Source organism: Pangasianodon hypophthalmus, chromosome 24 (assembly GCF_027358585.1).
Source record: "Pangasianodon hypophthalmus isolate fPanHyp1 chromosome 24, fPanHyp1.pri, whole genome shotgun sequence".
Lineage (NCBI taxonomy): Eukaryota > Metazoa > Chordata > Actinopteri > Siluriformes > Pangasiidae > Pangasianodon > Pangasianodon hypophthalmus.
The window spans coordinates 8,476,230-8,496,327 of NC_069733.1; the positions used below are offsets into that span (position 1 = coordinate 8,476,230).

A 20,098-nucleotide genomic window follows, 5' to 3' on the forward strand; every position below is an offset into this window, starting at 1 on the left:
CATTTTTCTTGCTTCTAACCCATCAACTTAAAGAACTGACTGTTCACCTGTTACTTAATATATCCCACCCCATGACAGATGCCATTGTAACCAGATTATCAATGTTATTCGCTTCACCTGTCAGTGGTTTTAATGTTATGGCTGATCGATGTAGCTATTAGCATTGTTGGAAATAGAAATTATAAAGTGCTGACCATCTTTAAAAGTTCTAAAGCTGCATTAATTAATGTGATATTTTGAACCAACAGTCAATAAGTCACTAGGGGGCGTTGCAGGAGTTCATTATCATCTTGTTTAAAAAGTTAGGTTTGTTTCATAAGTATAACAACTGAGTTATATAACTGAGCTTCTGCTGTTCATTTGGGTTTCAGTAAAGGATTCTTTGACTAAATCTACTGGTGTCTGTTTATCTTTTATGATAAAAATCAATATAAATAAACAGTAGCAATCAGGTGATATTCAGTGATTGGACTTTTTACTCCCTAAAGTCAGTAACAGTACCAAATATAATATCAGTTTTATTTTCCATCTTCATCTTGTCATAAAGGTGTCTGTTTAACAAAGTTTTAGGGGAAGCAGTGCATCATTACTAATTTAATATCCAGCAGTAGTGGCTCTGGTGCTGTTTAGTGCAGTGCAGAACTCAGCTGTGCCACAGCTTTGTGTACAACATAGAAAACTCACACTTATCAGTATTAGAACTCTACAAACACTCACTTTCTTGTAAAAAAAAAAAAAAAAATTGAAAATTGAAAAGCAAAAAAAAAAAAAAAAAAACAAGCACAAATTCTACATATCTTTGCGCATAAGCTTTGCGTCACTCAGGACATTCCTCGACTCCAGCACACACAACAGAATCTTTCAGCTTTTAGATAATGGTTTCTTGCGAGACACCTATCAGGCTGTGCGGGCGCTCCTGTGCCAGCCGGCGGGTTCCAGTCCGAAAGCCCGTCCTGGAGTTGGCCCGGGAGCTCGGTCTGCCCTGCCCACTGACCTGCAGCTCTGCCCAGGTGAAGGTGCTGAGGTCTCCACAGCTGCGCAGGTGGAGGAGACCCGGACGCTTACGCAGAGGCAGTGTGTGAGATGTGCAGTCTGGCTGCGTCTGTCTGGCACATGTTGCCCGCGCCTGCCCGCTCTCCGAGACGCTCATCACCTGCAGAATAACAACCAGATTCAGGATCTGCTCAGTAGGAATAACTATTATACTGTCTTTCATATATTTTTCTACTGTATTATAAAGCAGGAGTACTCTAACTTTTTGCACAAAGGGAGCACTTTAAGTGTAAAAAACAATGCATGGACCCCCACTATACAGATTCATGTTATGAACAAAAAGATCATTATTTAAATGTGTACATTAATATTTTGGCTATTTATTAGAGCTATAGAGCTTTTTTCTGATCTTGTCACTCACAGAACAGGTTTTTTTTATTTATTAAAATTCAAGTTGAGGTTTGAGTTCCTGAGCTCTTTTTGAATTATTGATGCATGGATTAAACCATTTCAAATCATTGTGACAAAATTATCCCCTTATGCTTATGCTTCACGGACCCCACTCTGAGAACTATGGTTACAGAGTATACAAAACAATCATATGTTAGAGCTGTGAACACACAGAATGTTGTAATATGGCGTGTGTGTGACCTGCTGGATGAAGGTGGCACAGCGCACAGCCTCTTCCATGTGTTCCTGATCAGAGCGCAGCACGCTCTTAATGCTGTTGATGAGCTCTTGCACCTCCGGCGTCAGGCTACACGGTGACTGCTGCTGCAGGAAACGTGCCACTAGCAGCTTGGTGTCCCTGTAGCTCTGATAATCCACCATGGAGGAGGGGCGTGGTCTGCGATGACCCCTCCCCCGCCGCAGAGTGACAACCGGATGCACTGTCTCAGGCCCCGACCCCACCGCTGTCCCAGGACCTACTTCTGTCTGCGTGGCTGCCTCACAGCTCATTACTGCTGGGAGAAAGGAGGGAAATGTGAAATAGAGAGAAATGAGGAATGAACCACTGTGTTGGAAAAGATTTAAGGAATACTTTGCTATGCATAAATGGAAGCTCAGCTAGCATGAGTCATAGTCACATTTTTAAACACATATTGATGGAATTCAACAACTTTATACGTTCATTATAAATCAGCATCAACTCACCTTTTCTCAGTACAGTGAAATGTTTAATTTCTGTATCATGCTAATCATTTACATTACTGATGTGAATAAAGATCAGGTTTAATAAATCCTGGAGTTACTTGTCATAAAGCAGAGGAAGAACAGGAACAATGACATATATTGTGGGTTCTTATTTTTTCTTTGTAATTTATAGGCGTCTCTGTGGTCAAAACCCCTGCAAATTGATCCACACCTCAGAAGTTTGAGTGCACAGACAGCACAGAGTTCCTGAAAGTGGCAGCTCTATATTTAAAATACTTCTAATGAAGTTGCTGACAGATATGGAGGGGGCACAGGATATACTGTGAGTGCTTTCAGAGTGTGTGTGTGTGGGTGTGTGTCAGAGGTCAGGGACTGACACACACACTAAAGATAAACCAAAATGAAAATAGGTCCTAATCTGCTTTGCCAACAAACCCGTTACCCTTCAGGTTATGTGTTCATAAATGTGACTCACTACTATGCACTCAGGTCTCAGCTGAGGTCTCAACTTCCTCCAGAACAAATGATAAGTGGAAAATATACATCACGCCCTAATGTTGTTCATGTACCTTTAGCAGTCAGGTCCAGGAGAACAGGGTCACTGTTGGACCTGCGGTGCCGCTGTCTACGTGGCTTTCTGCTGCTCGAGGCTGGGATGGACTGTGAGGGCGGTGAGGAACTCAATACGGCTGTCTGCATACACCTGTCTGAGTGACAAGAAGCACCATCTCATATTAACTAAATAACATTCTCTCAACCACAAATAATGTTAAAACATTTTTTAAAATCTGGTTTCTCCCAAAAGTGAACATTTTGACATCTGGTATCTGAATTAATTAGGCTTATGTCCAGTTCATTATGTCACATAACAATTTCACTTTGTGAGGAAATCACACTTAGCTAGTAAGGTTTTAGACATCTTTAGAAAGACTCACTGTCTGTACTGGCTCCTTATGCATCATGATTTTTACAGAAAGCCTAGTCCAGAAAATTAATAAAAATGTCCATGTCATTTTGGTGAAATATGTTATTTTTTTCAAAGTGGATGTGTCAAAGACTCAGGAATACATTCATGCTGCCTGATGTAATCCTAACACACTTCTACTTCTACTCGCCATCTGGACCTGCCTGATTCACCCTGAGGCTCTACTTCTGCTTGGAGCTTTCTGCACATGTGGATGGTCCCACATGGATACTCTAAACATTTGTACTTTCAAAAAACATTTTTTCCCAAATCTCATCTTTGCTTCAGTGGATAATCTCGCATGGATACTATAGACTTTTACCTAAGAACTGCTGCTGTTATCATTTCCACATACTTAGTACTGTTAGAGTTAACAGAATACAATTGTAGAAGAGTAATGATTTATAATCCCAATATTCAGTGTCACCCAGAAGGGGATGCTATTCTATTCCATTTGAGTCTGGTTCCTCTCAAGGTTTCTTCTTCATGTCACCTCTCGCTTTAGCATTAGGGATCTAAATCTAAATCTGGTTTTCTATAAACCTGCTTTGTGACAATGTCTATTGTTAAAAGTGATATACGAAAAAGTGATATCATATTTGAGAAAAAGTAACCCGACATATTATTCAGTAATGAATATGAATTATTTAACAGTCAATCTAACAGGAAAGGTGTGTAGTTATGAGAGTGAAGAATGTAAGTCTGGGCCTGCTGTTGTATCCTGGGAGTTTAAAGGGTTAATAATAACACCATGCTTTACATACAGAGTAAACTTTCAGACAAATCATAAACACATCTGAAATTTTACAGTGATGACTGATTATAAATAGGGCATGCTGCCTAGTCAAAACTAAGCAGAGAACCATAAATGCTTCGTGAGCTATACTGGAAGCGAAGCATGTGCTTAGTGTGTTCAAAAAAAGACAAATGCAGTTTCATGTTAATTCCTGTGGGATTTAGCAGGTCATTTGTTTATTGGTCTGCACCACTGTACACATAAAACCAGAGCATGGAGATGGGAAGCTGATACTGGTAACATAAAGAACCTGTGACGTGACTGTGAGCTTATAGCACCGGCTTATTTCGAGAGCAGAGGAGCCATGCTGTTATAATAAGCAATCTCTGCCCAAGAGCACTATTACATGAACCGAGTTACATGATAGTGTTACGCCCTAATCCTCAAAAGTAGGCTTTTTGCACTGAGGTGGTTTAATTAAAACCTTATTCAAGTAGAAGTACAGTTGCTGTTAGTGCCTCAAGTACAAAGAGTCGTCACCCAAACCTGAGTAAGAGTAAACAAGTACTCAGGTAGCATGCTATTCATCAGGATCAGATCAAACCATTCAATTTGTAAAAATCCACTTTAATAGGCACACCTGTACACCTGCATATTCACGCAGTTATCTAATCAGCCTATCATGTGGCAGCAGCACAATGCAGAAAATCATGCAGATACAGGTCAAGAGCTTCATGTTCACATCAAACATCAGAAAGGGGAAAAAGTGTGATCTCTGTGACTTTAACTGTGGCATGGATGTTGGTGCCAGATGGGCTGGTTTGAGTATTTCAGAAACTGCTGATCTCCTGGGAATTTTACACACAACAGTCTCTAGAGTTTAGACTGAATGGTGTGAAAAACAAACACTGAGTGAGTGACAGTTGTGTGGGTGGAAACACCTTGCTGATGAGAGAGATCAGAGGAAAATGGGCTGATTGGTTCAAGCTGCCAGGAAAGCTATAGTAACTCATATAATCACTCTTTACAACTGTGGTGAGCAGAAAAGCATCTCAGGGATACAACAGTAGAAGACCACATCAGGTTCCACTCCCGTCAGCCAAGAACAGGAATCTGAGGCTATCATGGGCACAGACTTACCCAACAGTTGAAGATCTCCAGCCCTCAACTGGAAATATATATATATATATATACACACACACGCAGGCAAGCACACACACCCAGTATATAGTGGGGTCCACAAAAGTCTGAGACCACACTGAAGATTTGGAACTTTTTTTTTTTAGAATTTTGAAATATTTAAACAATGAAAGTAAATGTTCAATATCTTGAATATTTAATATTCAAGATTCTGCACTATTTCTAGGTCCCTATTTTAAATGTAACTGCTTTGTTCAAAAGATCAGATTTTCCTCATGCCTAATCTCTTCTATTGAAGCGTGTGTTCAGACAACACTCTGATGGATTTGATCTAACATGGATCATAAGGTTTTGCACAAACTTGTGGAGTCTACGCCAGCTCGAGTGTACACTGTCATTAAAGCATAGAGGGGACATACCAAATACATACCAAGAAACTCTAAAATTCATGTAAATATTTCAAATATTTCAAGTTGTTGTCAGTAATATAATTTGTAATGAAAATTTTTGTATTAGATTAGAAAAGATTGCACAATAGAAGCATTTTCACTTGTCACAATTTGACAGCTTTGTTCACAGACTGAATTGATTAGGCTTATGTCTGTTTCACTATGCCGTGTAACTATACAACTTGACCTTCACTGTGGGAGGAAATCACACTTAGATTTCCTAGACTGTGCAAGTTGTTCAGTGTGGATTTATCCTTTAATGCTTTAATGACACCGACAGCATATGGTGTTGTAATGGGTGTTGCTTACCATCGCTGGCCGTGTCCGTCTCGGAGCAGTGTGACACCCCCTCAGTCAGATCTGTCACTTGAACCTCGGGGTCCTGCACCTAAATATATATATAGAGGGTCAGTTAGTGGGCTTAACTTCTCCTGCCAACATAAACTACAGCACCTTCTGCTTGAGAAGTGCTGACACCAATGAGAGGTCAGCTAGAATTCATCAAAAAAGCAACCCACATACTTCTGCCTACTAATCCCGTCATTTGTAGCAAACTGAATAGACATGTTTACCTGTGATGGCTCAGCCTGCCTTGCTGCTACTGCTTCATAGGGCGGAGGAGGGTCGAGGGGACAGAAAACCTCCACGCCTTTAATCCTCGCCCCGTATATGTGAGGCAGTGGGATCACACTGTCACCAAACATCCTGGAGGAACAGATAGAATGGGGTTTCTAAAAACCTCTGGCAGCATCTGCAGAAAGCAATTCCTGGTGCTCATGGCCAGGTTGTACATCTGCCTTGTGAAACTGGTCCATCTCACGCATTGCAGCATTTACTAGGCTCTCTCAGTCTGTTCCACAGCTTGGAACATTTTGGAGGTTTTTGTTATTTTGTTGGAAAAGCCTCCCACACACACACAGTGTGTGTGTGTGTGTGTGTGTGTGTGGGATAAGTTATGAGAGGAGGAAGACAAGTGCAGCGTGTCTTTTCTATTGATCTGCATGAGTAAATTTAACAGTTATGCAACAATTTCTAGCTGTGTATTGTGTCAGTAGATAATGTGTACAGTAAAGTGCAAATGTTTACGTACTCTGAGGACAAAGAATTTTAATTAATTATAATGTATTATAAAAACATTCAGGTTACTTGTGTCAGGTTTCAAAGATCCTTTCACAGTTCCTTCATCACATCCAAGTACCAAAACTGACCAAATATTGCCTGATAAGATATTAGTAGCCTTATTTAGTTAGTTATTTAGTTATTTAGTTAGTTAGTTAGTTATTTTAAGTTTTTTTGTACATCAATTGTAAAATAGAGGTACTTGTTTTCTTTTTTTCACCCAGAAACCATGTAGGGTGCAAACTTTTGCACTTCATTGTACTTCATCATATAAATAAATTAAATTACTGTTTAGATTCTGTCTTGCTTCAATTCCTGCTTCAAGACATACCTACAAAAAGATCAGCATCCCTTGCCTTCTAATCACACACACACCTTCTCAATGTGTCTCATTTTCTGTTTTTTTGCTCCTTTGGCCTGTGTTTTGTGTCCACGTGCCTGTGTTGTGTAGCACTATGTTTAGTCATGAAGGCTGAATGGACATTGATTGTTGCATTCTGTACATTTACATCCTCTGAGGATCGGTTGCAAAATCTGTCTGGCTAAAATAAGAATGATTAGACTTCTATCCCTACAAAGTCTGCAGAATTCACATCAGATAAAATCTTTAGGCAGACTGTTTTTACCACAGCACTTGTAAAGCTGGCTCTTTACCCAACATGATCTTTGCAGGAAGATAGCCTAGGCAAGATTATAAGTTTTATAACTTTCCATGATATTTTGGTTAAATATATTTATGGTTTCTTAAATCTGTTTTTCTTTGAGTGTTTGCCAAAATTCAGTAACAGAAACAGGTTTTCCCTGACAGCCTCACAAATCCACATATCTCATTCGATATCATTATCATGATATTTGTTTTGCAGATGTCTGCAATTTTTAAATCAGCACATACTGTATTTATCATGTTCTGTGAAATTTATCATGTTTTATTTTTAACATGCAATAAATTTACATTTTTCTGCTCCTTACAATCAGTAATGTACTGTTTCCCATTTTTATAAGCCCAAACCTGGATATGAGCCTTATCATGAGGTCTTCAGGGCTTCATCAAAATCAGCTGGATCTAAAAGCAGTCAAGCTGACTGGGGAGTGAGATCCCGCTGGTCTGTTACCTGCGAGCCAGCCGTGGTGTGTAGGAGTAGAAGGTGGAAAAGTAGGAAGGAGGTGGTGCGGGTGGAACAAAATCATCAGGGTCAGGAATGTGTGGCTGCTCTTCTTCCTCTGCAACGTTTTGTGGCTCTTCCTGCCAGGGATGAACACATTTTCATCGATAGCAGCACTTTCTCAAGAGGCCTGAGTTAGCACGTGTGTGTGAACAATGTGCCTCATGCATCACATGTATACATGCAAAATGCAAAAAAAAAAAAAAAAAAATCACTTGAGCTGTATGGACTCTTACCATGCAGGGCCGTCTGGTGGAGAAGATCTGCAGGTACCTGAGTGCAGCTGCAATCAGACACACTACTGTGGTCAGCGCATTCAATGCACACAGCGCAAACAGAACTTTCTGGAAAAAAAGAATATACAGCAGTTAACACAGTAAAAATCCACACAGGAAATTTCAACTTCCTATAAATTACAGTAATGTACCGTCCCTAATGACGAACAGAGCAGTAATGTAGCATTACTAATGATAGAGCCCGAACCTTGAGCAGCACCCTCATCGACGCACATGAGTGTCCTGCATAAATCTTTATCACCTCCTCGTCTTGACACTTGCTGGGGCTCTCGGCACAGCAGTTACAGATATCACTATTCCCATCCTGTAATACATGTGACATTCACACACACCATTAGTGTGTCATGCATAATCTGTTATCTGGTAATAATCCTGTATCTTTCAATGTTCAGTGTAATAATCTAAATAATTAGATATTAAATAATACATCTTCCATAATCACTGTATCCTGATCAGGGTCATGGTGGATCCAGAGACTATCCTTGGAACACTGGGTACGAGGCAGGAATTCATCCTGAATGGGATACCAGTCCATCGTAGGGCACAATGCATACGATACATTCACACACTTATTCATACCTGGGGCAATTTACAATAGCCATTCCACCTATGCGCATGTTTTTGGAAGGTGGGAGGAAACCAATGCTGACATGAGGGGAACATCATTTTAAAAAAACAAACACTTATATTTATGCCCTTTATAGAGTTCTATACTATGGACAAATTAAAGGAAAACCAACGGCTCTGTTATGTTGTGGGGGTCTTTTGATCACTGGAAGTTATTCTGACGGGGGGGGGGGGTCACGTGGCCAGGACCAGGATGGCAGCTTAATGGAGAGGCTCTGATTAAACGTGCACAATTTAATATAAAAATCCTTCATATATGCTGCGAATCATTTAGCACAACATCGGCATTGATATGTCAAAACCTTCCGTAACTAAACAGTGTGAAATCTTTACTCGAGGGCGTAAGACTGCGGTAAAAACTTCGACAAGTGTACCAAGTGAAGTGGAAGCTAATCAAATGGATAGCTTAGCTGAAGTTTTAAACGAACTGAAATCGCTTCGAGCAGAAATTGGAACAAAGTTAGATAACATTGACACTCGTCTGATCGACATGGCGAGCTCAATGGTTGCGTTGGAAAACAAAGTGTCAGATGTAAAACGAGATGTTTCTTCCAACGCAACACGTATCGAAGAGGCTGAAGGCCGCATTCACGGTACGGAAGTTATTCTGACTGATCATCTTTATCCTACAATGAAACATTTCCATCCTGATATGGATGACTTCGCCCCCATCCACAGGGCACAAAGACTCACTGAATTATATAATGAGTATGAAAATGATGTAACTCATGCACTATGGCCTTCACAGTCACCAGATCTTAACCCGGTTGAAAAACTACGGGAGATTGTGGACTGACGTGCTAGACAGCGCTCTCACCACCATCATCATAACATGTACTGAGGGAAGATCTTTTGGAAGAATGGTGCTCATCTGTCCAGTACATTTCCAGAGACTTGTAGAATCTGTGCCAAGGTGCAGTGAAGCTGTTCTGACGCTGTGTGATAGCCACTTTACTAACACACTTTGTGATGTTTTTTTCTTTTCATTTGTCACTGGTCTCTATGTATATAGACAGTATAAAGGCCTGTTTTACAAGGGCCTGTTAAATCAAATATTAATATTCTATCATCAATACATACTGGACCTTATAAAAGTATAAAGTATTATATTAAATTATATATTGTTCGAATATTATTAAATATATACAACAAAATATTGTAGATAGATACGGAGATAAAGAGAGAGGCCTTTGACTAAACTTGATCTGTAAGGTATTCCTCTGGCGCAGATTGCATAAAGTAAAGAAGAGAGTGGAACAGAGCTACTGCACCAGGACAATAGAGTCTCATTGAAAAGGACACAGCAACCCAGTTAAGATTCAGACCTCAGGCACTGAAAATGTCCAAACCCAAACACATGTGCACAGAGCACCTGATTCACAAGCAGATGGCAAGGCCAGGAGTCTTCTTTACTCGAGAGAGGGGGGGGGGGGGGGGTGATGCAGTAGCCCAAAGCTATAAAAGCTCAGTTTCAGGAAGAAGCAGATAGAAATTCACACTCTATTTTGGGGCTTGGACTCTGTTATGGTTTAGTTATTCTACTCCATTTGCTCTGACCCATTTGAATGTCAGAGCATGAATATAGTAGAAAATGTCTTACCTACATTGTCATATTTCTGAAATTATGAGGTTCTAGCTGACAATTCTGTCATTTTAAGATATTAAGATATGAAGCCATAAAGATTTTAACCCTCGCTAAGGTCAATAAGTTTAACTACTTATTTAACCGTATTTTTATACTTTTAATCAGTATGTTGATGTAAAAATTCTCATTAAAAAACCTTTTTGTCCAGAAAAAAGCGTGGCTCAGCGGTTGTGCATATGATTTGTTGTGCAATAGAGCATCACTAAAGGTCTCAGCTCTCACCAGCTGACAGTGGATGGTGCTGGACACCAGCTGAGCTCCCTGACAGCAGAGGATAAAGCCTGCCAGGTTCAGCAGGATACACACCATGGACAGCAACACGAATAGATTCACCTAATACGCAGAGAGAGACAAACAGAGGGTGAGGTGTGGGAGAGATAGATATCAATAATCAATACCACTGATACTATGGCTTTGTTTACACATTAGGGCAAATCTACATGACAAATGTCCAAATCTAATTCAATTGATCACACTGTAATTACATTTGTTTATCCATATTGGTTGTTATAGTAACGTCACAGATGTGCCTTCCCGCAGGTTTTGGCCATGTTGTGGTCAAGACAGGCCACACACCGAATGATGACAAAGCACAGGAAATCTGATCTGACTGGTCAACCTTTGCCACAGGTCCAGAAACTTGAATCAGATTTGAAACCTATTTGACAATTTCTTGTGATATTTCTTTCTTTTCAGACAGGACAATTCTTCCTGCATATATCTTATATGACAAAATATCAGATTTAGGCTACCTGTTAAAACAAATCTGATGATCTGTTGAACTGCAACAATCAGTTTTGCATTTTCTCTCAGTCAAATAAAAGGGGAACCAATCCAGCAAGCCCTTTGAGTTAAATGAAAAACAAAATATTAAAAAAAACTAGCTTAACTTCCTCATTATGTTATAATCAAATTTTCACTTATATGTGCAATTTCTGACATATAATCAAAAGATCCATTATAATGATATATATATATTATAGTTTATTTCATTCATATGGCAAAGCATGTAACCTCCTAACAGAGTGTTCATTTTTGTCATGTCTTACTGTTTTGAGTCAATAACAACAACGTGGTTTAGGCACAGATTAATCTCCCAGTATATCTGTTTTTCTAATACTTAATGAGTCACTGAAACATTCTGCTTTCCTACCTAATTGTTCCTTGCTTCCTGTTGCTCCTGTTTTCTGCCACACTCCTGACCAGTCTGATCAGTATTTGCACCTGCTCCTTGCTTTTCTTTTATTTGGCAGGTACTTCTGTACACAACTCTAAGCCTTGGCACATGGTTTTCTAATTTATCTAGTTCCCTTGTCCAAGTATAGTCTCCAAATAGTTATAGTTACTAGCTCTAGTCCACATTTTAGTATTTCAGTACTTAAAAATTTAGTACCTTCTGGCTGACCTGACTCTGGCTCTCGTTGTAAGGAAAGAAAAGTATTGGTGGTGGCCTCTGACTTTTGGAAACTGCTATAATAAAAAAATATATTATAGCATAATACATACAGAAGATGCATATCTTATACTCGCCAATATATTGAACATACTTCACTGTGTATTTAAGAAATAAGAGAATTAAGAGAAGCTCTGTGACTGTTCTCCTGCTGCTTACATCGAATCAAGGTGTTGCATCAATATATGGCTCCTGTGCACCCTTTATGAAAAGGAAGGAGCCTACGAACTGAAATAAATAACAACTATGGCATTATTACCTGGACCGGATTCACTCAAAACCTTAAGGCAAGTATTGTGACTACTTGTCATTAATAACTTTATAAAAGCCTTTATGGTAGTGCTCAGCTCCAGCTCAAAAGATTCCTAAACACTGACAATTCAATTCGCAAGAAAAGGCTCAACTTTATCAACAGTCATGTTATTCATAAATGCGCCATTAACCTGGATTACCTCCAAAGTTCCCCCTGGCAAAAATACCAACACACACACACACACACACACACACACACAGTCGGAAACAGACTTTGATCCCACACAAAGAGACATGAAGAGACAAATTAGACAGCTTGTGGAATGATTATTGTCTAAACTGAAGGCTTGCTAGCATTTATCATGTGAGTGAGGTTAAAAGAGGATTTTCTGTCACTGATACCTCAGTATGAGGACATTCTTAAAGGTTACAAACTAGATCTATGACACAGAGACACACTGTCTCAAACACATTTTATAGCCTAAAACGTAAATATAGTTAATAATATAATAATAATATAATAATAATATACTTAAATACTTATATAGAAGGTACTAATCTAAAAGATTAATATAAAGAATATACCACATTTAAGAGGTTCCTGTAATAGGGGTTCATTAAATTCAAATGTACTTAAGGGAAATGACATTAAAAATGCATGCGATTTAAACAACCAGGCTGATGTTAGATAGCTAACTTAACCAGCACTGGCCTTTTTAATTTTCAACTCAATTACAATTCCAGGCAACAGAACACAGCAACACTGATAGCAAATTGGGTTTTGTCTGTTATCAGTTCCTGTTGTGCATGATGGAACAGATTAGTGTTCACTGCATTACACTTCATTTGTTCAGAAAATGTGTTTCATTCATTTTAGTATATTTTATTCATATTTCCCAGTGGGAACACAGGCAATTACATATACTCAGAAGTAACATAGAATATTACACAAATACCAAATTGGACACTAAAGCAATATCCTTCAACTGGTTTAAATGATGTTATCTTTCATTAGCAGTGTTTTTGAAAGCAGATATGTTATCTGTTCACTGCTGGCTGTAAAACTGCACGACCACATAAACCGTTCTCTACTTCACACTATACTTCAGAATCTAAACTTTATTTGAAACACAGAATGTGATAGACCAGGGAAGGTGTAATTCCCTAAATAGGATTACACCCCTTAATATCCACAAATGAAAAACATTAAACATAAAGAAAGTAGGATCTCTAGCTACCTACCAACAGGAGCATGGGCCGCTTCCATGTAGTGAGGCCGATAATCCCTGACAGGATAACCTGTGGAGAACAAAATCAGCTCTTTCAGCTATATTATTATGTGTCAGTGCATAGACAGATTAACTACATCATGTCTCATGTTCATTTATATTGTGTTAAATCTGTGCTTCAGTGGGCTAGTGCTAGGAAGGGCTGTTATACACACTCATTCAGCTTGCTTTGTACATTTGTACATACTAGGCTCAGTTCCCATCTAAAGGTCTTTTTTTTTTTTTTTTTTTTTTTTTTTTATTGGAGCGTTGACTACCACTTCCTGTTTCTAATTTGCACTCAAGTGCGTATTTGCCAGAATGGCATTTCTCAATTATTATCCAGTACAGCAAAAAGAATTTTAGTTAGTACACTATACCTAAACAAAGTGAATCTCTAAATCGCTTTTGTGTTAATATTGTGAATACGTTCCTGCCCTGACAGGATTATAACCACTGCCTTATTCTTGATTAAGTGGAAAGTGTTTCCACATCAGTCATGTTCAGCATCTTGAGAAGACATTAACATGTTAGTTTTCCTGCGTTTATTCGTGTCCAAATAGACATATAAGAGCAGTGTAAGTGTTCTGGTGTTCACTGGATGTTTTTGATGTGACAGAATGGTGGAAGCCTTTTTTTTTTTTTTTTTTTTAAACCACCCCTCCATATCTGCCTGCACTGCTTTGGGCCCTTTTGCAATATACCCCAAGAAACAGAAAACCACAAGTTTTAGTTTCACCACATGAGACAAACTTGACACATGACACATGACACATATTTCACATGTTTTTTTAAACATGTTCAGTTTAGAGCAGTGTGGAGCAGAAGCAGCCCACCTTACCTCACACCACCTCACCACCCCACACTACTGGGTCACTTCATAACACTTCAACAACACTCTTATCTGTCGAGTAAAAAAGTAGCGCACCCCTGAATACTGAGAAAGAAACAGGCCTGGAGAACACTCACTGATGATCCTGCCCAAAACGGACACGAATTGCGGACAGGAGGCGAGTTGCTGAGGGAGAGAGCCCCGAACGAGAGAGCCACCATGGAGCAGCCGAGCACCAGCTGCAGCAGCCCGAGAGAGAGCAGCGGGCGCGCGGGCAGCAGCGGCGGCACCAGCCGCGACTCCGATCCTCGCATCCGCCACGGAACTGTGGCCATACAGCGGCTCCTTCGAGACGGATCGGCGAACTGAGGGGCGAGAGAAGCCCCGGTTAAACGACAACACGATCCAGGCAGGACTACCGGGAGAGACATGAGAAACACGCAAGCAACAAAATCACACAAAACGTAAACGGTGAATAAACGCGGAACGACGAGCGAGGTTCCGTCATTTTATTTTAATTCCAGCCGAGAGTCCGCTTGCTCCTGCTTCCATATTCCTCTCGAGCTAAGCGGAGTTTTTTACAGTTTAAAATAGCCACTCGCTGTGACCTGGTGCTCGGATTGCGTTTCACATTTTTGGGCACTGGGACAAGAAAGGCGGAGGAGAAGAGAAGAGAGGAGAGGAGGGGAGAGAAGAGGGGGCGCACAAGCCTGGACTCCATCACTGTAAAATGATAAGCTGTGGGCGTGCTTCATGTTGTTACTTGACCATGATGCACAATATTTAACATGATGCACAATATTTCACATGATTTACAGTGTTTCACAGGGTGTACAGTATTTAACATGATGTACAGTATTTAACATGATTTACAGTGTTTCACATGATGTACAGTGTTTCACATGATGTACAGTGTTTAACATGGTGTACAGTGTTTCACAGGGTGTACAGTGTTTCACATGATGTACAGTGTTTCACAGGGTGTACAGTGTTTAACATGATTTACAGTGTTTCACAGGGTGTACAGTGTTTAACATGATTTACAGTGTTTAACATGATTTACAGTGTTTCACAGGGTGTACAGTGTTTAACATGATTTACAGTGTTTAACATGATGTACAGTGTTTCACAGGGTGTACAGTGTTTAACATGATGTACAGTATTTAACATGATGTACAGTGTTTAACACGATGTACAGTATTTAACATGGTGTACAGTGTTTAACATGATGTACAGTATTTAACATGATGTACAGTGTTTAACATGATGTACAGTGTTTCACAGGGTGTACAGTGTTTCACAGGGTGTACAGTATTTAACATGGTGTACAGTGTTTAACATGATGTACAGTGTTTAACAGAGTGTACAAGGTTTCACATGGTGTACAGTGTTTAACAGAGTGTACAAGGTTTCACATGGTGTACAGTGTTTAATGTGATGTACAGTGTTTACCAGAGTGTACAGTGTTTAACATGATGTACAGTGTTTAACATGATGTGCAGTGTTTAACATGCTGTACAGTGTTTAACATGCTGTACAGTGTTTAACAGAGTGTACAAGGTTTCACATGGTGTACAGTGTTTAACATGCTGTACAGTGTTTAACATGCTGTACAGTGTTTAACAGGGTGTACAGTGTTTATCATGGTGTACAGTGTGTCACGTGATGTACAGAGTTTAACAGGGTGTGCAGTGTTTAGCATGATGTACAGTGTTTAACAGGGTGTACAGTTTTCACATGGTGTATATTGTTTCACATGATGTAGTGTTTCACATGACATACAGTGTTTAACAGGTTGTACAGTGTTTAACATGGTGTACAGTGATATGTCCTATGGGCCAAATATGCGCAGAATTCTCTGATCCATTCCACTACTGGCCTCACTCAGTACATGCTCGGTTACCAACCACCTCTATTCCCCTGGTCTGGAGAACCCTCTGAAGTCTCAGCTGTCATTAAGTGGATGAGGAGAAGTGAACAAACCTGGGTATCTGCACACTTGAGATTGCAGAAAGCCATTTGACTACAAAAGCAGGCAGACAGAAATCACCACCCTCATCCAGAATTGCGAACTGGACAGATAGTCTGGCTGTCAACAAGCAACCTAAGACTCAAACTACTTTCCTGTTGGTGCTTTTAGAATCAATAAACAAGTCAATCCTATGTCAAATTGATTTAAATTACCACCCACATTCAAATTTGCACCTACAATCCATGTATAATATCATGTATTTATGAAACAAGTGTTTGTGTACCAGCTAAAAACATTCCAGACCCTTCGCTCATCAGGGATTTCCAAAGAGAACACCCAGAATGCCCTCAACCCAGATGCAGAGGCAGACATCTTTGCAGCTGTGGTTCAGCTTCGAGAGCTGGAGTTTATCAGTCTTTCACATCATTTTGGAGAAATTTTGGCCCATTTTTCTTTACAACATTGCTTCAGTTCATTGATGTTTGAGGGCATTCATTTATGCACAGCTCTCTTAAGATCCTGCCACAGCAACTCAATGTGGCTGAGGTCTGCACTTTGACTTGGCCATTCCAACACCTTGATTATTTTATTCTTTAGCCTTTCAGATGGCAATTCGCTGGTGTCCTTGGGATCACTGTCCTGTTGCATGACCCAATTTCAGACCAGCTTAAGCTGCTGGACAGATGGCCTCACATTTGTCTCAAGAATATTCTGGTATAAACTGGTTTGTTTAGATGCAATTTTGCAAAATTAAGTCATGCTGCCATATTCTTTTTGTAGAGAAGAGGCTTTTTTCATTAATGTGCTTACAGAGGCCTGTAGGTAACATCATGTAGCTCTTGGGTTTTTCTTTATATCTCTGAGCATTAAATGATCTTGACCTTGGACTGAATTTGCTGGGATGCCTCTGGGAAGACTGCAGTCTGTCTTGAAGGCTCTCCATTTGTAAACAGTCCTTCTCGCTGTATAATGGTGAATTTCCAATAGATTAGAAATGGCCTTATAACCCTCCCATATTGATGAGCAGCAACAATTGCTTCTTTGAGGTCATGGCTGATGTCCTTTCTTCTTTGCATGATATAGACACACAACTGAGTGCTCCAAAACACCAAACTGCCAGAAGTTAGGCTTTCATAGAGGTGATCACACTTCTTGATGATTGATTAAAATTGTGCATTTCATTACTAACACCTGGCTGCTAATTACTCTCTTAATGATTGTGGAAGTAGAAAGGTCGTACTTGTTTTTTCCTACCTGGTTTCTAAATGTTGGTTTACTTTTTGGGAAAAAAATACTACATATTGAAATCTGTTGTATTTTATGTTGTCACCTGAAGTTATTTGCTTGTTTATAGAAGGGCCACACAATTGTTATTTAGGCCCTGATAAATAAAAACAGGATTGAAGGAGGGTGTCTTTTCTTTTTCCTATGACTGTATATAAAACACATGAACTTGTCATTCATGAACTAGGTGCGAAGCCTTGCCATTTGCTAGTCACTTGAGTTTCATTTTACAGACTGACCTTTGTGTATAACCCTACCTTCCTTTTCTGGTTTTCCCACCTTTGACATCTGTTTATTCTGGTGTTTTTCTCATCCTCTGTGTGCCCACTCAAGCCTGTGTTTTGTTATTCTGGATCTGTATTTAGGGATCCTAGTGCCAAAGGTGCTGGAACCTGTTTGTTGTTTTTTTTTTTTTTTAGCTAATTTGCATCATATGTAAAACCTACTTGTGCGAACTGATCCAAGGATTTTTGGCCTATCATCACAAAATTGGTGTCAAACTCCTCAAGATAGCAGAAACCTCGATTATCATAAAAACATGTTGACATTTGTAAACAATATGGCCATCACATATAAAACCAATTCTTATGAGGCAGAGTCTAATTTACTCAAACAGCTTTCACTCATGGGTCAACTGAAGCCTGTGTTTTGTTAGTGTGGATTTGTATTTGGGGATCCTAGCGCCAAAGGTGCTGGAACCTGTTTGTTGTTTTATTTTGAGCTAATTTGCATCATATGTAAAACCTACTTGTGCGAACTAGTCCAAGCATGTTTGGCTTATCATCACAAAATTGGTGTCAAACTCCTCAAGATAGCGGAAACCTCAATTATCATAAAAACATGTTGACATTTGGGGCTTGATTTGCAAAACTGGTTGTATGGATTCATACAAAACATGAAAAGCAGCTTCAGGCCAACATTATGAGGAAGTTTGCAAAGATTGGGGTATGGCTGTCCATAAGGGGCAGAGTTAACTTCAAATAGCTGTTTCTCAGGAACCAAAAGTCCAATTGGATTATTTCAAAAACATCAATTATCTGCAGACATTTCATCCATCCATTTGCAGTACTGCTTTTTCCTACACAAGGTCACGGGGAGCCTGGAGCCCATCCCAGAGGACTTGGGGCACGGGGGGGGGGGGGGGGGGGGGGGGGGGGGTCACCTTGGACATGCTAAACACCCTCCAACATGACCTACAGATGCAAATGCTGCAGTACCTCCCACAGTGAGTCCAGATGAAGGTGTGTTACTACACATCTCGGTAGAACAGCTGGAACCATGGAGGTGGATTTCCTTCCTGTCATATTCCACTACATCTTCTTGCTGTTTCTCCTGCAGCAGACATCCTGCATTTACTGACTTTCTGCCACCTTGTACACAGCAGTATGCCGTACATCACCTGCCATATGAGCTGAGATATGTTTCTGCTGCTGCTCAGCCCAAAATCCTCCACCGGGAAGTTCATTATGACCCTCTGTTGACCCTCTGCAATGATGCTGGAAGCCAGCTTGCCTTCTGCCAGATGTTTCAGAGTCCAGTCTGGCAGGTTCTGTAAAGGACCTGGAGGCCTGCTCTGAGGTTCTCCACTTGTAAAGAATTGGTCTGTATGCCTCCATTTCCTGATTCATTGCAGTGCTAATGTCTGATTTCTCATTCTTCTCCATGGGGCTCAGGAGAGCAGCAATGGCTTCTTTTGGTCCAGAGAAACATGACAACCACATGAGCAAGCCATCATTCTGGGCATTTCTTCCATCAGTCTGGGTCCATCAATTCCTGGTTGAAAGCTCTGAGAATTTTGGAAATGTTCTCTTGTCCAGTTTCCCAGGATGGCAGCAAATAGTGGTAGATGTTTATTCATGTGGTTAAAAGTGGCCCATAGGTACTTAAAACCAAACCATTTGGCCAGGGATGAATTTTTTGGCAGCACTGGAAATGAGTGATGGGCAAAAATCCACCCTAGCTGCTGAAGATGGAGAAATCCCTGTTGTTTGACATATCAGGACAGCCTCTGTGAGACACCGAATAAAGGGAATCCCAAGTTTCCGAAGGACCTGCTTGAACACATTTTTGATGAGAATTGGTAAAATTTCTCCTGAACAACCTCTGGACAAGGCATTGGCTCTTCTGATCCTTTCTTGCCATCTTTTATGTAAATTTTTTTCCCTCTGATGTCATCGCCTCCATCAAGCACCACGTAGGGCTCAATATTGCACACTCTGAGATTTTAGTGTAACTGTTTTCTCAAAGTAATTATAATCTCCACCACATATTCAGTCCAAGTGAAAACTGAAGTAAATCCAGTAGAACAAACTAGATCCATCGATGATGAGTTTGCTTTGTCTAAAGCATTGGGTCATCAGAAAATCACTGTTGCTCTTGATCTATGAAGTCCATGAACTTCCATAGTGAGCAAAGTTTGACCCTCTTAGCCTTCCTTAAAAAAAGTCATAACAGTAAGCCATTAATATGCAAAGAATATCTAGTTCCACTTTTCTAGTCCTTCAGGAGTCATGAAGCACTAGTCCTGCGTCATCTGTGTCCTTGTGTGTCATATGTGTCCTTCCTCCAGCTTACTCATACACATTTGACTTTCAAACTTTCCAAATTTTCACGCAGTTTTGCATAAACTGCAGAGAGAGAAGGCCAAAGAAATGTTTACTTTCACTAAACCATTAAACCACTAAATCACTAAACCAACCAAAAACTTTTGATAATCCTTCGCAGCCTGTGGATTCATAAAAATCAAGGTT

General features: G+C 40.0%; 1 protein-coding gene across 3 annotated transcripts; it reads right to left on the reverse strand.

Moving 5' to 3' along the window:
* Positions 1-727: 727 nt before the first annotated feature.
* On the reverse strand, positions 728-14,877 carry fam189a2 (family with sequence similarity 189 member A2). Of its 3 annotated transcripts, none has more exons than XM_026931038.3 (11): positions 14,230-14,876; positions 13,235-13,291; positions 10,510-10,620; positions 8,203-8,319; positions 7,956-8,063; positions 7,669-7,799; positions 6,010-6,142; positions 5,747-5,825; positions 2,718-2,855; positions 1,645-1,958; positions 728-1,153 (listed from the first exon to the last, which is right to left on the reverse strand). In XM_026931038.3, exons 1-11 carry the CDS (start codon positions 14,521-14,523, stop codon positions 869-871), a joined length of 1,767 nt encoding a protein of 588 aa, XP_026786839.2. In that variant the 5' UTR covers positions 14,524-14,876; the 3' UTR covers positions 728-868. The 3 variants fall into 3 exon arrangements, with proteins under 3 accessions (XP_026786839.2, XP_026786841.2, XP_053084862.1); XM_026931040.3 differs by having other exon boundaries at positions 1,645-1,955; positions 14,230-14,872; XM_053228887.1 differs by lacking the exon at positions 10,510-10,620 and having other exon boundaries at positions 14,230-14,877.
* Between the last annotated feature and the right edge of the window lie 5,221 nt (positions 14,878-20,098).